The sequence below is a fragment of the Peromyscus eremicus genome, chromosome 18 (assembly GCF_949786415.1).
Source record: "Peromyscus eremicus chromosome 18, PerEre_H2_v1, whole genome shotgun sequence".
In the NCBI taxonomy this organism is placed as follows: Eukaryota; Metazoa; Chordata; class Mammalia; order Rodentia; family Cricetidae; genus Peromyscus; species Peromyscus eremicus.
The window spans coordinates 31,837,127-31,857,069 of NC_081434.1; the positions used below are offsets into that span (position 1 = coordinate 31,837,127).

General features: G+C 42.9%; 1 protein-coding gene across 4 annotated transcripts in view; it reads left to right on the forward strand.

Annotated features, from left to right (window-relative positions):
• The window catches only part of Mrpl42 (mitochondrial ribosomal protein L42), a 35,165-nt gene extending 21,260 nt beyond the window's left edge, over nucleotides 1-13,905 (forward strand). For 3 of the 4 annotated variants that reach the window (XM_059245676.1, XM_059245675.1, XM_059245677.1), the window contains exons 6-7: nucleotides 3,705-3,868; nucleotides 13,736-13,905. In XM_059245676.1, the coding sequence (XP_059101659.1) occupies nucleotides 3,705-3,868; nucleotides 13,736-13,781 (210 nt within the window). In that variant the 3' untranslated portion in view covers nucleotides 13,782-13,905. Of the gene's footprint in view, nucleotides 1-992; nucleotides 1,084-3,704; nucleotides 3,869-13,735 lie in introns of those variants that run through there. The other variant, XM_059245678.1, reaches the window with a different exon arrangement.
• Nucleotides 13,906-19,943: the final 6,038 nt, after the last annotated feature.

Below are 19,943 nucleotides of genomic sequence, written 5' to 3' on the forward strand. Positions count from 1 at the left end.
TTTAAAGTTTCCCAGTGTACAAGGGCAATTAGGACATCAGTTTTCTGACCTAAGAAATTTGATTAAAAACTGGACCTGTAATCCTGACCACTTGGCCTGAAGCAGGAGGACATCAAATTCATCTTAGTGAGACCTTGTTTAAAATTTAAAAATTTTTAAAGGTTTGGAAATATTTTTTAAAAATTGTTTTTGAGTTTTTACTTTAAAAAACTTAGATATTTCTCTTGATAATTTTATGCTTTTGTTTTAATTTTTTCCTGCTTCCCGCTTCTTCTTTTTTTTTTTTTTTTTTTTTTTTTTATCCTGGTGTGACCAGACACTGGATGGCCTGGGAATTGAACCCAGGTCCTCTGGAACATTAGTCAGTGCTCTTAACCACTGAGCCATCTCTTTTCCCCTTGTTTTAATTATTGATAATACTTGCCTGTTGCTGTTATCTGTCAGCCCTGGGTGATTCTCCTCCATTCTTGCTCCTTAGGCCTACTCTCAGTCCAAACTGCTAAATCTAGAACAGGATTGTTGTTCTTTTTTCTTTTTTCTTTTTTTTTAAATTTAATTTTAATTTTAATTTTTTTTGGGGGGGGGCGTTGGTTTTTGAAGATAGGATTTCTCTGTGTAACTTTGGAGTCTGTCCTGGAACTCACTCTGTAGACCAGGCTGGCCTTTAACTCACAGAGATCCTCTTGCCTCTGCCTCCCAAGTGCTGGGATTAAAGGCCAGCGCTACCACCGCCCGGCTGATGTTAGCTTTTTTATTAATTTTTTTATTGCATATTTGTGTATGATGTGTATGGTTCAGATGTGTGCCGTAGTATGGTGGTTTGAATGAGAATGGCCCCCATAGGCTCATATATTTGAATGCTTAGTCATTAGGGAGTGGAGCTGTTTGAGAAGGATTAGGAGGTGTGGCCTTCACGGAGGAAGTGTATTACTGGGGGCTTTGGGGTTTTAAAAGCCTAGGCCAGTCCCAGTATCTCTTCTTGCTGCCTGCAGATCCAGATCCAGAGCTCTCAGCTCCTTCTGTTGCTGTCCGTACACCGCCATGCTTCCTACCATGATGACAGTGAACTAAACCTCTGAAACTGTAAGCCACCCCAGTAAGAGTCGCGGTGGTCATGGTGTCTCTGCACAGCAATAGAACACTGACTAAGACACAGGGCGTGAGGAGGTCAGAGGATACCTTTGTAGACTCAGTTCTCTCCACCTGTCTTTATGTGGGTACCAGGGTCAAACTCAGGTGGTCAGGCTTTCTCAGCAAGCACTTTCATTTACTGAGGCATCTTTTTCTTTTTCTTTTTTTTTTTTTAAAGATTTATTTATTAATTACGGATACGGTATCTTGCCTGCATGTACATCTTTATACCAGAAGAGGGCACCAGATCTCATTACAGATGGTTGTGAGCCAATCCCTGACTGCTGGGAATTGAACTCAGGACCTCTGGAAGAGCAGCCAATGCTCTTAACCTCTGAGCCATCTCACTAGCCCCCTACTGAGGCATCTTGCTGGCTTCAAACACCTTCTTTATAATATTTACATTTTTTTTTAAGTGGGGAAGTCTTTTGACTTTCATTATAGCCCAGACTGGATCTCTTTATGTTACCCAGGCTATCCTGGAACTCACTCTGTAGTTCAGAGTGTCCTCAATGACAACCCTTCTGTCTCAGCTTCCCCAGGGTTGAGATCACAGGTGAGTGCCAACATGCCTGACTTCAGACATTTGGCCTTTAGCAACGAAGAGCAAAACCTAAGAGAAAACTCGTATTTGAAGGCTCGGCCAGCCAAGCAACAGCAGAGGAGATGCAGCGTATTTAAGAGCGCTGCGCAGAGGCAGTGAATGGTGGGTGGACTGCTGTATTCGGCAGGCTGAGCAAGGCCAGCAGAAGAGGACTACAGATCGTTTGAGGCTCCAGTTCTTCCCCGTGAGAATCGGGAACACGGGTGAGGGAGCCCAAGGCTCACCAGGCAGTTGCTGGGCGAGTGTAATTTTACCGAGTAATTGCAGTTGCCTTTGGGCAAGGTTGTGGTTTGAAGGAGTCTCTGCTAGTTCTCGCTGTCAGATGTACGTACGTACGTGAGAACTTCTTAGAAGAAGCCCCTAGCTTTGTTCACAGATGTTTAGTCGAGGCTTGACGCTTTAGCTGTTCCGTCTTCATCCTGACAGCTCCTACAGCGCAGATGCTGTGCTTGCTGGTACCTTCCAACGACAGTCATTCACGATGACTAATAGTCTGCTTTATGTGAAAGAGACGGTCTTTTAAGATGCCTTAACTGTCTAGGGGGTGCTTCTTTAAATGTGCGTATAGCACTTGTGTCCTGTGTGGGGCCGTAAGGGAGATGTCGATAGCTACCATTTCCTGAAGTCTCCATGAGCTGGAGGACCAGCAAGGCACCCATCCATTACTGTTTGCTCGACCTGCACCGGCCCTTATGAGATAGCTGTTCCTCCTGATCTTACAAAGAGGGACTAGGCTTTAGTTTATTCCCTGCCTGTGGCTGTAGCACTCCTAAGCAAGAGGACCAGGGACCAAAGTGCTGCTCTTTACCTCTTCGCTCTTCTTTCTTATTCTCTCCCTTGTCACTACTGTTGACGTGTGTGTCAGCATATAGTGTCACTATAACCACTGGCCCCAAACTCACAGAAATCCCCCTGCCTCTGCCTCCTGGGTGCTGGATTGCAGGCATGCACCACTCTATGCTGCTTAGGAATGTTGCTTTTCAATGGGAGGTTGTCTTTGTTACTGCTCTATTGTTGTGAAAAGATACCATGGCCAAGGTAACTTATAAAAGAAAGCATTCATCGGGGCCTGGCTTACATTTCATGGGGTTAGTCCACGATCATCACGACAGCATGCAGGCAGTCATGATGCTGGAGCAGGAGCTGAGGACTTATATTTACAAGCAGAGGGGGAGATTGGGCCTGGTGTGGGCTTGAAACCCCAAAGCCCACCTCCAGTGACACACCTCATCCAACAAGGCCACACCTCCTAATCTTTCCTAAACAGTTCACCAACTGGGAACCAAACATTCAAATATATGAGCCTGTGGGGGCCATTCTTATTCAAACCACCACAGAGGTCTTTTTTGTTTTTTTGTTTTTTTTGTTTTTTTTTTTCAGACAGAGTTTCTCTGTGTAGCTTTGGTGGCTGTCCTAGATCTCGCTCTGTAGACCAAGCTGCCCTCGAACTCACAGAGATCTGCCTGGCTCTGCCTCCCGAGTGCTGGGATTAAAGGCGTGCGCCACCAACGCTCGGCACACAGAGGTCTTTTATATATTTTTCATTGTTCTCTCCTTTTTTTCTTTTTCTAAATTTTTTTATTAAATTTTTAAAATTTATTTTACATACCAACCACAGTTTGTTTTCTCCTTAGTAATATATGAGGTAAATTGTTAAATTGCAAGTTAAAAAGTAATATAGACCCTAGTATCTACTTTGGGAAAATAGAAACAAAAATAACAAGTACCTTATTACTGAGGGAAAAGAATCGAATAAGAGCTTTTATTATTGGAAAAGAAGCCCACAGTTTTTGGCTAGTAGAAGAGTACTTCTAACTCTGTGGAGTATAACTAACTGAAAGTGCTCTGGCTACTTACCCACTGTCAGGAATGTAATGAATTGCTGAGTGTGGGCATTGTTTCATCCTAAAGCCAGTCAGACCCGGCTTGCATTTCTACACTTTATTGTTGTTAATTGCTTCTTTTATAGCCTGTCCCTCAACCAGATATTTTGCATAATAATGAAGAAACACATGAACAAGTGCTGAAAACCAAATTGGAAGAAAAAAGCAAACGGCTTGAGCAAGGCCCCATGATAGAGCAGCTCAGCAAGGTGTTCTTCACCACGAAGCATCGCTGGTACCCACGCGGACAGTAAGTTCATCCTTTCTCCACTCCCCCACAGATGCCGAAGATTGGCCTTTGCATTGATGGCCTCTGCAGTGGTGCTGTGGTGGAACAATTGACCCCAAGGATGCTATGGTGCATTCTGAAGTTAAAACAAAATAACACTTTATTTCCCCTTTATTTTAATGTAAGAGTAGTCCTTATAGTTTAAACTCTGCTTCCTGGTAATAATTCATCTTATTCTTGGCCCTTTATCCATTTCCTTACTTTAAAGATTTATTTATTTTTTTATATTATGTGCATGAGTGATTTGTCTGTGTAAGTGCATTCCATGTGTGTCTGGTACTCTTGGAGGCTAGAGGAGTACCCAGATTCCCTGAAATGGGAGCCACCATGTAGGTGCTGGGAACCAAACCTGCATCCTCTGAAAGAGCAGCAAGTGCTCTTAACCTCTGAGCCATCTCTCCAGCCCCCTTTGTCCATTTCTAACAAATTTTTGAATTATTACACACAAGAAAGTTGTGCAGGGCCTGACTGGTCAGTAAATATTGTCCTAATTCCTTTAAAAACTAGTTGCCGTTCTGTTCACAGTACTCACACTGTGCCTGTGGCTGACTGTGCCTCTAGTTTTCCTTTTTGTGGTTGTTTTGAGTTAATCTTTCTGTCTCTGTGTGTATATGTTTGTAGTGTGTGTGTATATATGCATTTTCATGCTAGTGTGTGTGCGTATGGAGGCCAGAGGCCAATGTCCAGTGCCTTCCTTAATCACTCTTCCCCTTACTTACTATTTTTTCTCCCCCTCACCTCCTGTTACTTATTTATTTTTACTTTTATGTGCATGGATGTTTTGTCTACTTTCATATTTATGCACCACACATGTGCTGTGCCCTGTGAGGTGAGAAGGTGTAGGCAGAAGTTTCTGTCCTGCCAGCCATTCCCAAATAAGCACACAGAGATTTTATGTTAATTGTAAATGCTCAGCTGATAGCTCAGGCTTGTTACTAGCTAACTCTTACAAATAGATTAACCCATATTTCTTATCTATGCTTTGCCACGTGGTTCATGGCTTGTTACCCCATTTTCTACACGTCCTGCTTCCTCTGAGTATGCTGGTGTCTCCTGACTCCACCCTTCTTCCTCCCAGCATTCTCAGTTTGGCTCTCCTACCTAACTTTATCCTGTTCAGCTATTGGCCAGTCAGCTTGTTTATTAAACCAATTGTAGTGACATATATTCAGTGTAAAGGAATATTCCACATTTCCCCCTTTTTGTCTAATTAAAAAAGGTTTTAACTTTAACATAGTAAAATTATAGACAACAAAAACAGTTATCAAGTAAGAATTACAGTTACAATATCCAGTCCATTTGTGTTTGGCAAAATTAGAGAAAATACTTTATTATTTATCTTATATTTGTGAATCTAAATTTTTGTACCTAATTTACCTTTTATTATAACTAAGGAAAACTTTACTTATGACTACCTAGTCTTCAACTCCATCAAAGATCCCATAAAGATATAATATTACCCAAGTAAGCAGGAAGTGCATAGCAAGTGAACTTCCAAAAATTGGGAGAAATGATAGAAAGAGCTGGCTGTCTGGACAGTCATCTAAGTTTCCTCTGTAACACTGGGACATCCATCCTTGGCCTAGAGGCCTAGAATATCTGACAGACTTTTTTGAGCAGCAGAGAATTTTGAAGGACTGTCCTACTTTGTCTTGACAAAGTTTGGCAGTCCCTTTGTGTGTGTGTGTCTTGGTCCAGTTTGAACAGTAACTGTCAGCCATTGAGGCAAGGGCAGTTTCTTTGCCCAAATGGCTAGCTTTTGCCATAAGGAAGGCAAACTCCATATGGAGTTTCCTCTATGTCCATGATCTTTTCTGAAGTAGATTGGTACTGTCAGGAGCAGATGTGTCTCGTTGTCATGATTAAAACATTTTAAATGCCATATTCTGTAGGTCTTTGAAGTGTTTGAAGACCAGCTATCTAAATATATCTGTATATGACCTTGAAAACATACCTAATATGACTATAAGTTTGACTATTATAGATGACTATTAATTTGTATTTAATTATATATTACATTTTTAAATGAGTTGCATAAGCACACTACAAGAGTAGAAATATACATACAGTATGACAAAATTAACTTTAAATTTGTATCAATATACCCAAATCCATACCATTGTGAAATTTAAGACTAGTAGTTGGTTTTTTTGTTGTTGTTTAAAAGTAGATTCAGGAATCTACCTTTTATCTTATCATTTCTGTACCCTGTCCCCCCTTTTTCCTTTAGAAAGAGATCTTTGAATTTAACTCTTTGTTTAGCTTTTTTTTTTTAAATACTATTACCAATAACAACTTGTAACCAACCCCCCTTAAATAATATCCTCAGTCCATCTTTTGGGAATGTGGACGTCGTTCTATAGACTACTCCCTGTTGTTTGGTTATACAGAGAACAAGTAGGACATTTCCTTATGATTTCCTTGGCTTTTTGCCAAGTGATCAAAAATTGTTTTTTCAAACTCTTGCTATTAACATGGTGTTTCTTATGAAATTCTGAGGCTTCTAGCACATTTCCTACCAAGCTGATCAATTTCATCATTACCTTGTGCTAGAGGGCCTGGGTAGATCCATATGGGTTTTGATATGTGTTATATATAAGGGATAGTTTCTAATTATTTCTTGCAATGGAATAAATAACAAAGTCAACTCTGATTCATCTGAAATAATTTCAGCAGTTTCAATATGTAAAACAACTCTGCATATTGAGAGTCAGTAACTATATTAAGAAGTTCTTGAAAATCTAATAATACCATGAGAATAGCATATAATTCTGTCTTTTGAACAGAATCATACGGGCTTTGAGCCACTTTACTTAAATTTCTTGACTTATAACTTGTCTCTCCTGATCTGTTTGCATCCATATAGAATTTATGGGCTGCAGATATTGGTGTTCCCCATGCAATGTGAGGAAGGATCCAGTTAGTTCTCTTTATACACTGAATTCTTTTGCTTTTGGGATATTTGTTGCTAATCTCTCCCAAAAAATTACTGCAAGCTCTTTGCCAATGGTCATTTTCTGTCCATAATGAGAAAATTTCTTTCTTTTTTTTTTTTTTTTTTTTTTGGTTTTTCAAGACAGGGTTTCTCTGTGTAGTTTTGGTGCCTGTCCTGGAACTTACTCACTCTGTAGACTAGGCTGGCCTCGAACTCACAGAGATCCGCCTGGCTCTGCCTCCCAAGTGCTGGGATTAATGGCCTGCGCCACTGCCATCCGGCAATTTCAGCATTAGTAAAAGGTACCATAATTTCTGCTGGGTCTATTCCTGCTAATTGACGAAGTCTTAATTTTCCTTTTAGAATCAACTGAGAAACCTTTTTTACATAGGTCTTTAATTTTTTCCTCTGTGTGGTAAAATATATCCAGTCTAAGATATTGTCTTCTCTCTGCATAAGAATTTCTGTAGGAGAATGCGTAGAAGGTAGTACGACCGGGATACAATCAAGCTCTGGATCTAACTGATCCACATGTGCATCCTGTAATTTCTTTTCTACCAAAGTCTATTTTCTTTCAGCCTCAGCTGATAATTTTCTTGGACTATTTAAGTCCTTATCACCTTGTAAGGTTTGAAATAAATTACTTACTTCTTGACTTGTCAATCCAGTTGTGTCCGTATCCAGTTAATATCTCCTGTCTACAGAGGAGGACATTCGATCCCCTCCAACTAGAGTTAGAGATGGTCATGGGCCACCATAAGGATGCTGGGAGTCGAACCCAGGTCCTCTAGAACAGCCAGTGCTCTTTTTTTTTTTTTTTTTTTTAATTTTCCAGAGCTGAGGGCCGAACCCAGGGCCTTGTGCTTGCTAGGCAAGCGCTCTACCACTGAGCTAAATCCCCAACCCCAGCCAGTGCTCTTAACCCCTGAGTCATCACTCCAGCTCCCACCATTCTTTTTGAGACAGACCTCACTGGTTACCTAGACTGGCTGACTAGTATGCCCTCGGGATGCTCCTGGCTCTGTCTCCTCAGTTCTAGGATGACAAGTGTCCACTGCCATACTTGACTGGCTGTTTACATAGATGATGGAGATTTGAACCCAGGTCCTTGTGCTTACATGGAAGGCACCTTAATGATTGAGCCAGGTCCCAGGCCCATATCTTTCTGTCCACCTATTTCCCCTTTTTCTTTCTTTCTTTCTTTTTTTTTTTTTCTTTGTGAGACAGGGATTTTCTATGTAGCCTTGGCTGTCCTGGAACTCACTCTGTAGACCAGGCTGGCCTCGAACTCAGAGATCCGCCTGGCTCTGCCTCCTGAGTGCTGGGATTAAAGGCGTGCGCCACCACTGCCCGCCCGGCCCTCTGTTTCTTGATTATATCATCGTGGGAGAAGGCTAGCCTCCGGCTCCCACTATCACAGGCAGCAGCCAACATGCCTTTTCTATGCTTTCCTTGCAGAAAAAAAAATCTTTTTAATTAGACTTTCTCCAAAGTTTTTGGTTCTCTGTAATAAAGCAGTCTATCTCCCTCCCACTCCCTGTCTAAACAAGCCCCTCACTTAACTGTCTGTCTGTAAGAGCTAGTGTGTGTGTGTGTGTGTGTGTGTGTGTGTGTGTGTGTGTGTGTGCGTGCCAGCTTTGTTCTCAGACAGGATATTACTGTATAGGCCAGTCTGTCCTGGAACTCCTTTGTAGTCCAGGTAGCTCTTGAACTTGTCACAATCCTCCTGCTTCAGCTTCTGAGTCCTGGGATTACAGGCTAAAGGTGATATGTCTGTCTCTTTTCCAAGAAAAAAATTAGAAGTTTTGGTCAACACAGTCTACATTTGTTTTAATGTAATTTTTATTGTGTTTGAATAAGCAGTTTGTGGTAGGATAATCCATTTTAATACTCTTACATTTATTCTTTGATAATTTCATACATGTATGTGCTGATCATACCTCCCCCAGCTCCTTCCCAACTTACAGTTTTTCAATTATTCCTTTTTAAGTTCTAATCTCCTCTTTGGTTTTTATTTCTTAGTACTCACATGTTTATGCATGTTGTTAGATTTCCACCTGTCTTTCCAACTGTTAAGTTAGAGCTCATGAAAGCAAATTAACAAGCTGTCCCCCAGCTTTGTGTCTTTAATCATCCTGCATTCCCAGAGGTGTTGCCACGATTCATGGCCATAGTGCATCTCCTGTTTATCTCTTATTTTCTTTTTACTTAAAAGTCTTTATGTTATTATTAGTGCTGTGTGGTGATATTTCGTTTGTGATCTAACAAAGAACACTTGTCTGAAGATCAGAGGGCAAAGCTAGCCACTAGTTAGCCATAGAGGTCAGGTGATGGTGGCTCACTCCTTTAATCCCAGCACTAGGGAGGCAGAGGTAGATGGATCTCTGTGAGTTCAAGGCTAGCCTGGGCTACACAAGATTGATCCAGTCTAAAAGAGAAACAGCCAGGCAGTGGTGGCATGCACCTTAATCCCAGCACTAAGGAGGTGGAGACAGGAAGTGATATGGCTGGGCAGAGAGAGGAATATAAGGCAGGAGGAGACAGGGCTCTTTCAGGCGAGGATTCCTAGAGATAAGAAGTCTCTCTAGTGGCTGGCTGCTCTGATTCTCTGATCTTTCAGCTTTCACCCTGATAACTGGCTCCGGGTTTTTATTATTAAGATCAATTAGGATTCGTGCTACAGTGTTGTGTGTGGACAGGTGTGTGGATGCGTGCATGTCACACTACTAATGTGTCTGTCATGGTTCTAGGGATTGAAACTCATGTTGTCAGGTTTCCACAGCAAGTGCGTTTACTGCCTGTACCACCTCACCAGCCCTGTTGTTGATTTAGTATCTACTTGTTCATTTATGGGGAGGTGTGCAGGTGTTCGGAGAGGTCACGACAACACCAGGTCTCAACTGTCATCATCGGAAGCTGTCCACCTTTGCTGTGGGGCAGTCTCTCAGGAGCCTGGAACTCACCACCTAGACCAGGCTGGTCAGGAAGCCCCAGGATCTTACCTGTCTCCACCTCCCGGTGCTGGGATTGCAAGCGTGTTCCATCATGGTTGTTCTGTTCACATGGGTTCTGGGGATTGAACTCGGGTCCTTAGGCTTGTGAGGCAGACGCTCTTCTGACGAGCTGTCTTCCCAGCCTTTTAGTTTTGCACATCATCCAGAGACCTGAGCTCCAGCCTGTTTTGAGCTCCCCTTCTGGCTTTCATTACGTGCTTCCTTCCTGCACATTCCAGATTGTTTTAATCTTCGTAAACATTGTTCATAACCAAGTCACAGAAGTTGTGAAAATCCCCTGGCTGTCTTCACTGGAAGGGGACAGACTGAAGGCAAGGAGACCGTTCAGAGCCTTAAAACCAAGCATGTTATCTAGGATCTTACCTATGTTTAATCTTATTTACTTCTTTAATCTTATTGCTAGTAATTAGCTTTTGACTGCTAATTAATGTAATCTCCTAGTATATCTTTTCCCCTCAGGATTGTGAAGCACTTTGAATTGTAAGCAGACTTTAATTAGGTGGAATTGATTGTCTCAATACTTCTCAGTAAAGAAAGAGCGCAGCAGAAAACCCCAGATCCTAGTTTGTATGAATAAAGAAAAAAATCTCGCCTAGAGTCATTGTCCTGTCAGAGCATTCAGTACATACTTGCGTAGTGTCTGTAGGTTTATCCACACACACATAGACATAGACACAAAATGTATTTATTATCAGCATTTGTGCATGGTGTGTGTGTATGTGTGTGTGTGTGTGTGTGTGTGTGTGTGTGTGTAGGTTCCAAGGATGGAATCAGATTGCCAGCTTGTGCAGCAGGCTCCTTATTCACTGATCTTTCTTGTAGAGTGCAACATGTGTATTGTTGATTAATGTATACCATTTGAAAGTATTCGTTTCTGGACGTCAGTGAACCATTTTTCCTTAAGATCCAAGCAATATATAGGACGATTTGTCAATATTTCACAGTTTTTAAGGTCTAGCAATGAAAAGAACAGAACTCACTATGATTTAAAAATGAGATATATAATGTCCTTTACAATGTTTTTAGAGGTATACTGTGTTGCCTTTAAAGTGTGTAAGGTATAAAGTGGACAGCTCTGTATTCCATTCATACCCTAGTCCCTGCAGGTGAATGTCATTAATGCCCACCAGTATGGTAGTGCTGTGCTCTGTCTACTCAACTTTGTGCTGTCTGAATCCCTAGCACAAATCTCTCCTGAGAGCACATCTTGGTGTCAGAAGCACCTGGGCCAGCTCTACCCACCGTTGTCTCCCCCCAGCCAGTGGGTCAAGCTGACATGTCCGTTGACATGTCCCTGGCCCTGACTCCCTTGTGCTGTAGAGGTATATATCTACTTGACCATAAGTGAGTCTTGAAATGTAGGAAGTCCTCTAACTTTTTTTGTTCTCTTCAGAGTTCTCTCAGCAATCCTGTGTCTTTTGTATTTGTGTCTAAATTTTTGAAGTCAGCTTGTCTCTAAAAAGCTTTTTCCTTAAAAAGCCCTGCCGGGCGGTGGTGCACACCTTTAATCCCAGTACTTGGGAGGCAGAGCCAGGTGGATCTCTGTGAGTTCGAGGCCAGCCTGGTCTACAGAGCGAGATCCAGGACAGGCACCAAAACTACACAGAGAAACCTTGTCTTGAAAAACCAAAAAAAAAAGCCTTCTGCAATTTTTACATATGATAACATTTGGTCTATAGGTCAGTTTCAGGTTAGTTGATGCCTTACAAAACTGGATATTTACATCTATGAAAATGATACATTTTCCATTTACTTAGATCTCTAGAATTTTTTTTCTTTCAAGTGAGTTTTGTTGTTGTTGTTTTGTGTGTGTGTGTGTGTGTGTGTGTGTGTGTGTGTGTGTGTAGTCCTAGCTGTCCTGGAAGTTGCTCTGTAGACCAGGCTGGCCTCAAACTCAGAGATCTGCCTGCTTCTGCCTCCTGAGTGCTGGGGTTAAAGGTGTGTGCCACCACCCCTGGCTAGAAATTTTTTGTAATGTTTTTTTTTTTTTTTTTGGTTTTTCGAGACAGGGTTTCTTCGCGTAGCTTTGCGCCTTTCCTGGGACTCACTTGGTCACTTGGTAGCCCAGGCTGGCCTCGAACTCACAGAGATCTGCCTGGCTCTGCCTCCCGAGTGCTGGGATTAAAGGCGTGCGCCACCACTGCCCGGCGTAATGGTTTTTTAAGGAGCATTTTTTAAGGTTTTTTGGGTTTTTTTTTTTTTTTTTAAATAATTTTGTTGTTTTTTGAGGTTGTAATAAAATTTCATCATTTTCACCTTCCCTTTCTTCCCTCCAAACCCTCTCTTATATAGTACTTGTTTTATTTCAAATTCATGACTTTTTTTCAGTATTGTTACAAATGTATTTATTTAAATATAAAAATAAAACCTTGGTTCATATGTTACTTATATGTATGTGTTTTCAAGACTGAGGCTTTGGGTTTTTGTTTGTTTGGTTGGTTGGTTTTTAGATATGTCTTGTATGTTCCCCAAACTAGCCTCACACTTATCTTCCGACCTCAGCTTCCTGAGTACTTGGGACTCCCAGTGGGTACCACTACACTCAGCTCTGAACTCCTGTGTAGGTTGCAATGTATACATTTATCTTCAATAAGTCCTTTCATTGTGACTGTAAACAGTATTGGATTTTTTGTTGTTTTTAGAAATACAAGCATCTGCTGGATGTAGTGGTGCATGTTATGTAGACCAGGCTGGCCTCACACATGTAGAGAGCCACCTGCCTCTGCCTCTCAAGTGCTGGGATTAAAGTGGGCCCTCACTCCTGGCTCTGAAAGTTGTTTGAGCACTGGCCAGATTCCACAAGTGGAAAATTCTGTACTGAACTCTGTTGTTGTTGTTTTTCATGAACTCAGTATTAAGGGTCACAGTCAGATTGCAGTCACAGTAAGAATATTACATAAAATTACCTTCAAACTGTGTGTATAATGCACATATGAAATACAAATGAATTTTGTGTTTAGACATAACAAACACAAAACAGATAAGATAGTTTGTGCTGTATATGCAAACATTTGAAAATCCTAAGTACTTCTGGTCGCAGACACTTTGGAGCAGATCAGGAGCACACAGAGTTGATTGGCCTCACCATACCACTTCTCCACAGTTCGCTGGGGGAGAGTGGAGGCCGCAGGCCTGAGTCTGCTGTGTCTGCACCTGGAGCAGTTCCCACCATTTTCAGCGTATTTGTGATCCCCAAAGTGAGCAAAGGAACTCTGGACATTCGGATGTTCGCAGCTTGCATTCTTGGTCACAGCCTGCATTTTTCTGTAAACATTATTAGTTGAAGTCGTCTGTACATTAGGACATGATTTTACGGTTTAAGAGGCCTCTGTTCTGAGGAGAATAATTACATTCTAAATAAACTTCTAAATAATTTTTTTTTTTTTTTTTGGTTTTTCGAGACAGGGTTTGTCTGTGTAGCTTTGCGCCTTTCCTGGGACTCACTTGGTAGCCCAGGCTGGCCTCGAACTCACAGAGATCTGCCAGGCTCTGCCTCCCGAGTGCTGGGATTAAAGGCGTGCGCCACCACCGCCCGGCTTAAATAAATTTTTATAGACATGTTTATGATATATAGTTTCTTTAAAGGTAAGCATCCATTTTTAATTCAAGACCAATAATTCAGGTTATGAAATTGTCCTCAAGATCTGAAAGGAGATTTTCCAGAATGTTTAGTTTATAGAAAATAGTTTTTGTAATGGGGTTGTGGCTTATTACTAAGAAATGTCTGAGAAGTGTGTAATAGCATATTTATGAAGCTTTATTGACTTTTTTCAAATAATTCTAATAAAAATAGCAAAATAATCACAGACATTTAAGATGTCTACCAGGAATACTAATTTATTGGAATAATCTTACCTATAATATTTTCTTCTTCTCAAGGTATCACATGCGCCGTAAGAAACCGGATCCCCCCAAAGACAGGTGATGACTCTCGATTTTCCAAGCATCGAGGAAATTTTGCTTTTGTCTCATTTGGCAGCTGAGAAAATGCAAATGGTGTATTCATTAAGATGTTATGTAAGAAAATAATAAAAACACCCTTTCATAGATATCAATGTGTTTCTCATTATATTGATTCTGACTTTGAGGTTCTTATTTAGAGAAGCCCACTTTGATATTATTTTCCTTTTGAAACATTAAAGTCTGTTTTTCCTGTTTTATTTATTTAGTTATTTGAGAGAGTCTCTCTAGTAGCCCTGGCTGACCTGGACCTCTATGTAGATCAGACTGGCCTGGAACTCACAGAGATCCACCTGCTTCTACCTTATTTTATTTTATTTTTTAATTATTTTAATTATGTGTGAATGTGTGTACACGTGAGTGCAGGTGCCCACAGAGGCTGTGGTCTGGAGCTAGAGTTAAAAGCAGTTGTGAACCACCCAAAATGGTTGCTGGGACTTGAACTCAGGTCCTCTGGCGGTGAAGTACATGCTCTTAAACACTGAGCCATCTAGCTGGGTATACTGGCTCATGCCTTTAATCCCAGCATTCAGGAGGCAGAGCCAGGCGGATCTCTGTGAGTTTCAGGCCAGTCTGGTCTACAGAGTGAGTTCCAGGACAGCCAAGACTACACAGAGAAGCTGCCTTGAAAAACCAAACAACAACAACAACAACAACAACAACAACAAAAATACAAGCTAGTCAGAAATACTTACCTGATGGATCCACACACTGCCCAGGGTAGTTTGCCCTGGGTAGGTGGGAAAAAGCTAACGTCCTGTGCCATTATGGTTAACAGATATGCAGATGGGTATGAGAGGGAGAGGGAGAGGTCCCTGTGCCTTGGAGGGAGGCAGATCTGTAGAGGTGAAGGAGACAGGAACCGGCTGATGTGGGAGGCCTGCTTACCGTCTGGGGCCATGGTGATGTCAGGTATGGGCTGCTGCCAGGGGACATGTCTGGGTCTGTGGTCCTGCTGCAGCTGGGGTCTGTGTGTATGTCCATGGCTCCGGTTAACCATCGAAGGCCGTGAGGATTCCCGGGGCTTGGGCTGCCACATGTGGCCTCGTTGGTGTCCAAGGTCCATGCCATAGCAGGGGCCATCTGGATCTGAGTGGCCTGGGCTGCCACCCGGAGCAGTGGAGAGATCATGTAGCCCGGTCTGTGCGGATATCCATGGCTCTCAGTGAAGACCATGTGGATACCTGAGGTCTGGGCCATGATTTGGGGCCATGTTGTCCGAAGATCATGTTGTCATTGGGGCCATGCAGATCAGGGTGGCCTGTGCTGCCACCCAGGGCCATGTTGACTTCCGGGCCGAGCTTTGGTCAGGGACCATGTCTGGGTCAGTGGCCCTACCCCCGACAGGATGAGTGTTGAGGGATGTGGATCCTGCTGCCATTGGGGCTGTGAGATTGCTCGGGTCCTCTACTGCCACCTGGGAACTGGTTGGAGGATGGGGACCACGCTGCTGCTGGGCCCATGCCCATCTGAGAGGCCTAGGCTGCCACCTGGGGTCCTTGTGACATCCAGGCCCAAGCTGCAGCTGATGGCCATGTCTGGGTCAGAGGTCCTGCCGCAGCTGGGGTCTGTGTTGGTGTCTGTTGCCCGTGTTAACCACAGGGGCCATGGGAACCATGTGTTGATGAACCATGAGTTCAAGCACAAGGGCCTCACTGAGCTGGCCCCGCCCTTCACTGGCCCCGCCCCTCGCTGGCCCCAGGATAACAGACTCTGAGGATGCTGGCATGGGAAAGCTGTTCCACCTTTATTTATTTATTTATTTTATTTATTGTTCCACCTTTATTTATTTATTTATTTATTTATTTATTTAAAAAGATTTATTTATTTATTGCTCCTGATTTTATTGTATACAGTTTGTGTTTTTCTCTATTTAGCATGATGTTGGCTGTGGGCTTGCTCCATACTGCCTTCTTTATGTTGATGTATGTCCCCTGTATCCCTAGATTTTCCAGAACTTTTATCATAAATAGATGTTGGATTTTGTCAAATGCCTTTTCTGCATCTGATGAGATGATTGTGTGGTTTCTGACCTTGTGTTCTGTTTATACGGTGGATTACATTTATTGAGTTATGTATATTGAACCATTTTTGTATCTCTTGGATGAAGGCAACTGGATCATGGTGGATAATCTTTTTCATGTGTTCTTCAATTTGGTTTGAAAGTATTTTTGTACCTGTATTCATCAGAGATATTTGTCTATAATTTTCATTTTTTGGAGGATCTTTGTCTGGTTTTAGTATCAGGGTAATGGTGGCTTCATAAAAAGAATTTGGAAAAAAAAAAGATGTATTTATTTGTTATGTATACAGTGAGTGTTCGGCCTGCAGGCTAGAAGAGGGCACCAGATCTCATTGTAGATGGTTGAAAGCCACCCACCATGTGGTTGTTGGGAATTGAACTCAGGACATCTGGAAGAACAGCCAGTGCTCTTAACCTCTGAGCCTTCTCTTCAGCCCCACTGTTCCACCTTTAATAGGAGAGCTGGACCCCCCATACCTGGGACAGCTGGCCCACCCCTAATAGGGGAGTTGGACCCCCAAACTTGGAAAAGCTGGCCCCACCCCTAATAGGGGAGTTGGACCCCCAAACTTGGGAAAGCTGGCCCCACTCTAATAGGGGAGTTGGACCCCCATACCTGGGAAAGCTGGCCCCACCCCTAATAGGGGAGTTGGACCCCCATACCTGGGACAGCTGGCCCCACCCCTCACCATGGGCGTGGGGGAGCTGTCAGTGCCCCTCACTTGAGGGGAGTGCTCTCCCACTGGCCCAGACTGACCAACTCAGCAGCCTCCCAGGTACACACACATCCAGGGCACTGAGCTGGCACACCCCGACATCTACCCCGTCTGTGACCCACTGGAGTGTGTGAAGGGACTGGTTCTGCCGAACCATGGCCACATGGTCTACATGGGCAACAGCAGATGTCCCAGGAGTTTCCTTGGGGGTCCGGGGTTGATGGTCTGCCAGAGGCCAGAGGCCTTAAACCCAACCAAAAACACATTACACAATGAACATTTGCGAGGAAAGCTGTTCAGACAAAACGGTCTACTGCATGACACACGGCAGCTCCCAATGCCACCAAGACCAATGCCGAGGCCATGGAGAGGCAGAGGCAGAGGAGCCAAGTCTTTGCTTTCTTTCGCTTTTTTTCCCCCCTCTTATTTTGTTTTGTTTGTTTGCTTTTTTTTTCTTGTTGAATGGTTTGTATTTAATTGAAATTGGTATTCTTATTTGTATTTTTATTATTTATTTAAATTATTTTTCTTCTTTTTAAAAATGGTTATCTTGTATTTTCATTATTGTTAGTTTTCCTGGTGGGGGAGCACTATGAGGGTGAGGGGTGAATGTGGAGGAACTGGGAGGTGGGTGGGATTGGGATGCATGATGTGAAATTCCCATAGACTCAATACAAATAAATAAATATAACCACAAAGCACACACACACACACACACACACACACACACACACAGACTTACCAACTGTGTTGCTAACTTTCAAACAAAAAAATGTGTTCTGCAGGCTGAAGTACCACAACCCTCTTCACCAGTTAGGGAACTGACAGGCTTTCCACAGAGCTGCATTTAAAGGAGCATCCCATGTGTCTAAATGCCCACTGAGACCCATCAGATTAGTTTTGTTCAAATTTATACTGAACAAAACTATATTGAAAACATTTACGCTGGTTGGTGGTGACGCACAACTTTAGTCCCAGCGATCAGGAGGCAGAGGCAGGTGGGTCTCTGTGAGTTCGAGGCCAGCAGTCTGCAGAGTGAATTCCAGGACAGTCAAAGCTGCACAGAGAAACCCTGTCTCAAACCCCTCCCCCAAATTATGTTGATTCCATATTGAAAAAATTTCAAAGATCAATATATGTTATAAATATGGAAAAACGACTTGTAGGTCGAATTAAGTGATTAAAAAAATCATTAAAAAAAAAACCATGCTACCATCAGTCCAGGGGTGATTTCTTCTAAACAGTGCAGAATTCTAGAAGGCCAGAGTCACACTGTCACATGTCAGTGTTTTGGAAAATTAGACTTCAATGCACTGAAAATATAGATTAATATAGTTACCAGGATTTTTATTTTCACGTGTTTCTGATTTTGACTTCTCTCCACCTCTCCCATAGCAGGGGCAGAGCCATTAGCTCCTCACTGCCCTTCCTATGACACACCACTGATGGGTCTCAGTGGGCATTTAGACACATGGGATGCTCCTTTAAATGCAGCTCTGTGGAAAGCCTGTCAGTTCCCTAACTGGTGAAGAGGGTTGTGGTACTTCAGCCTGCAGAACACATTCTTGGCAAAACCACCAGAGGGCACTGTGGCATTACGTTCAGCCTGAGCGCGTCCCCTGGGGTTGGCAGAGAATTTGAATATTCCTACTTGAGAAGGAGTGGTTCAATAAATACCACTGCTAGAAGACATTCTACCAGTGTATCATTGTAGCTGAATGTTTTGCTGTGTCCCACCCGGTCCACAGCCGCTCAGATCCAAGTAAACACACAGAGGCTTATATTAATTAAAACTGCTTAGCCATTAGCTCAGGCCTACCACTGGCTAGCTCTTACACTTAAACTCAGCCCATTTCTGTTAATCTGTATGTCATCATGTGTTCCATGGCTTTACCTGTGTGCCATTACATGCTGCTCCCTGGATGGTGGGCTAGTGTCTCCTGACTCAGCCTTTCTCTTCCCAGAATTCTCCTCTCTGCTTATCCCGCCTATATTTCCTGCCTGGCTACTGGCCAATCAACATTTTATTAAACCAGTGTACAAAAGCATTATTCCACAGCATATCATGAAATATTATATAACTGCTGGATGTGAGAAAACCTGCTTTTTAGTTGGACAACAGCAAAGGTCTGTAATATCCTTGGTATTATCCACAGGGCTACTTATTTTTTTTCTAATGACATCATTTTCCAACTGTGGATGTAATTCACTATCATTTGTAAAAACTGAGCCTGTAAAAAATATTGATCCACTCAAAGATAGCGTTAACTTTTTTTGCCCTTTCTTTTTAAAATAGATTTTATATTTTTATTTTATGTTTTATTTTATGGGTGATTTGTTTGCATGTGTGTCTGTGTACCACGTGGGTGTCTGGTGCCCTTGCATCCCCTGCGATTGGTGTTACAGACAGCTGTGAACTGACATTTGGGTGCTGGGAATCGAACTCAAGTCCTTTGGGAGAGCAGCCAGTGCTCTTGACCACAGAACCCTTGTACTTGGTTTTTTAAGTGTCTGTGTGTGTGTGTGTGTGTGTGTGTGTGTGTGTGTATATGTGTGTGTGTTATTTTGCTGGGGATTGACCTCAGGTTCTTACACATGCTAGGCAAGCACTGTACCACTGAGTCACCGCCTCATCTAACACAAGGACGTCCTAGAGGGCTTTGTGACTTTCGTCCTTGAGGTCTCCCAAACCCCCAGCACATCCTAAGAAGCTGAGGACTCAGTGGAGAGTGATTCAGTCACAGTGAGACAATGTAAGAGGATGCGTCAATTAAGACTTGATTTCCAGGGACAGAATCTGTCAGCCATGGAGGCCAGCGATGGGAATTTGTTGGAAGTGGATCTTGGGACTGTGGGGAAGTGCAGCTGGACCATGGGGACAAGACAGCTGGGGACTTGGTCCCCTCCAGTAGTTTTTTTTTTCTTCCATCTTTTGTTGTTGTAAACATTTATTTGGTGTGTGGAGGATGGATGTTCCATTCTCTCCTACCATGTGGGGTCTGGGTATTGAACTCAGGCTTGATGGCATTCTCCTTTACCTCCTGCGTCATTTACCAGTCCCCACTCCTGGGGTGTGTGTGTGTGTGTGTGTGGTGTGTATGTATGTGTGTGTGTGTGTGTATGTGTGTGTGATGTGTGTATGTGTGTATGTGTGTATGTATGTGTGTGTGTGTGATGTGTGATGTGTGTATGTGTGTATGTGTGGTGTGTAGCTTCACGTGTGCCCTGGTGTGGTGTGAAGGTCAGAGGACAAACTTGGGGAGTCAGGTCAGCAGGCCTGCGTGGCAAGCACTTGTGCCCACCGAGCCTTTTCACAGCCACAGTGTTGGGCATCTTCTTTTTGCTGTTTTTGTTTTTGAGACAAGGTCTCCCATTGCAGCTCTAGAGG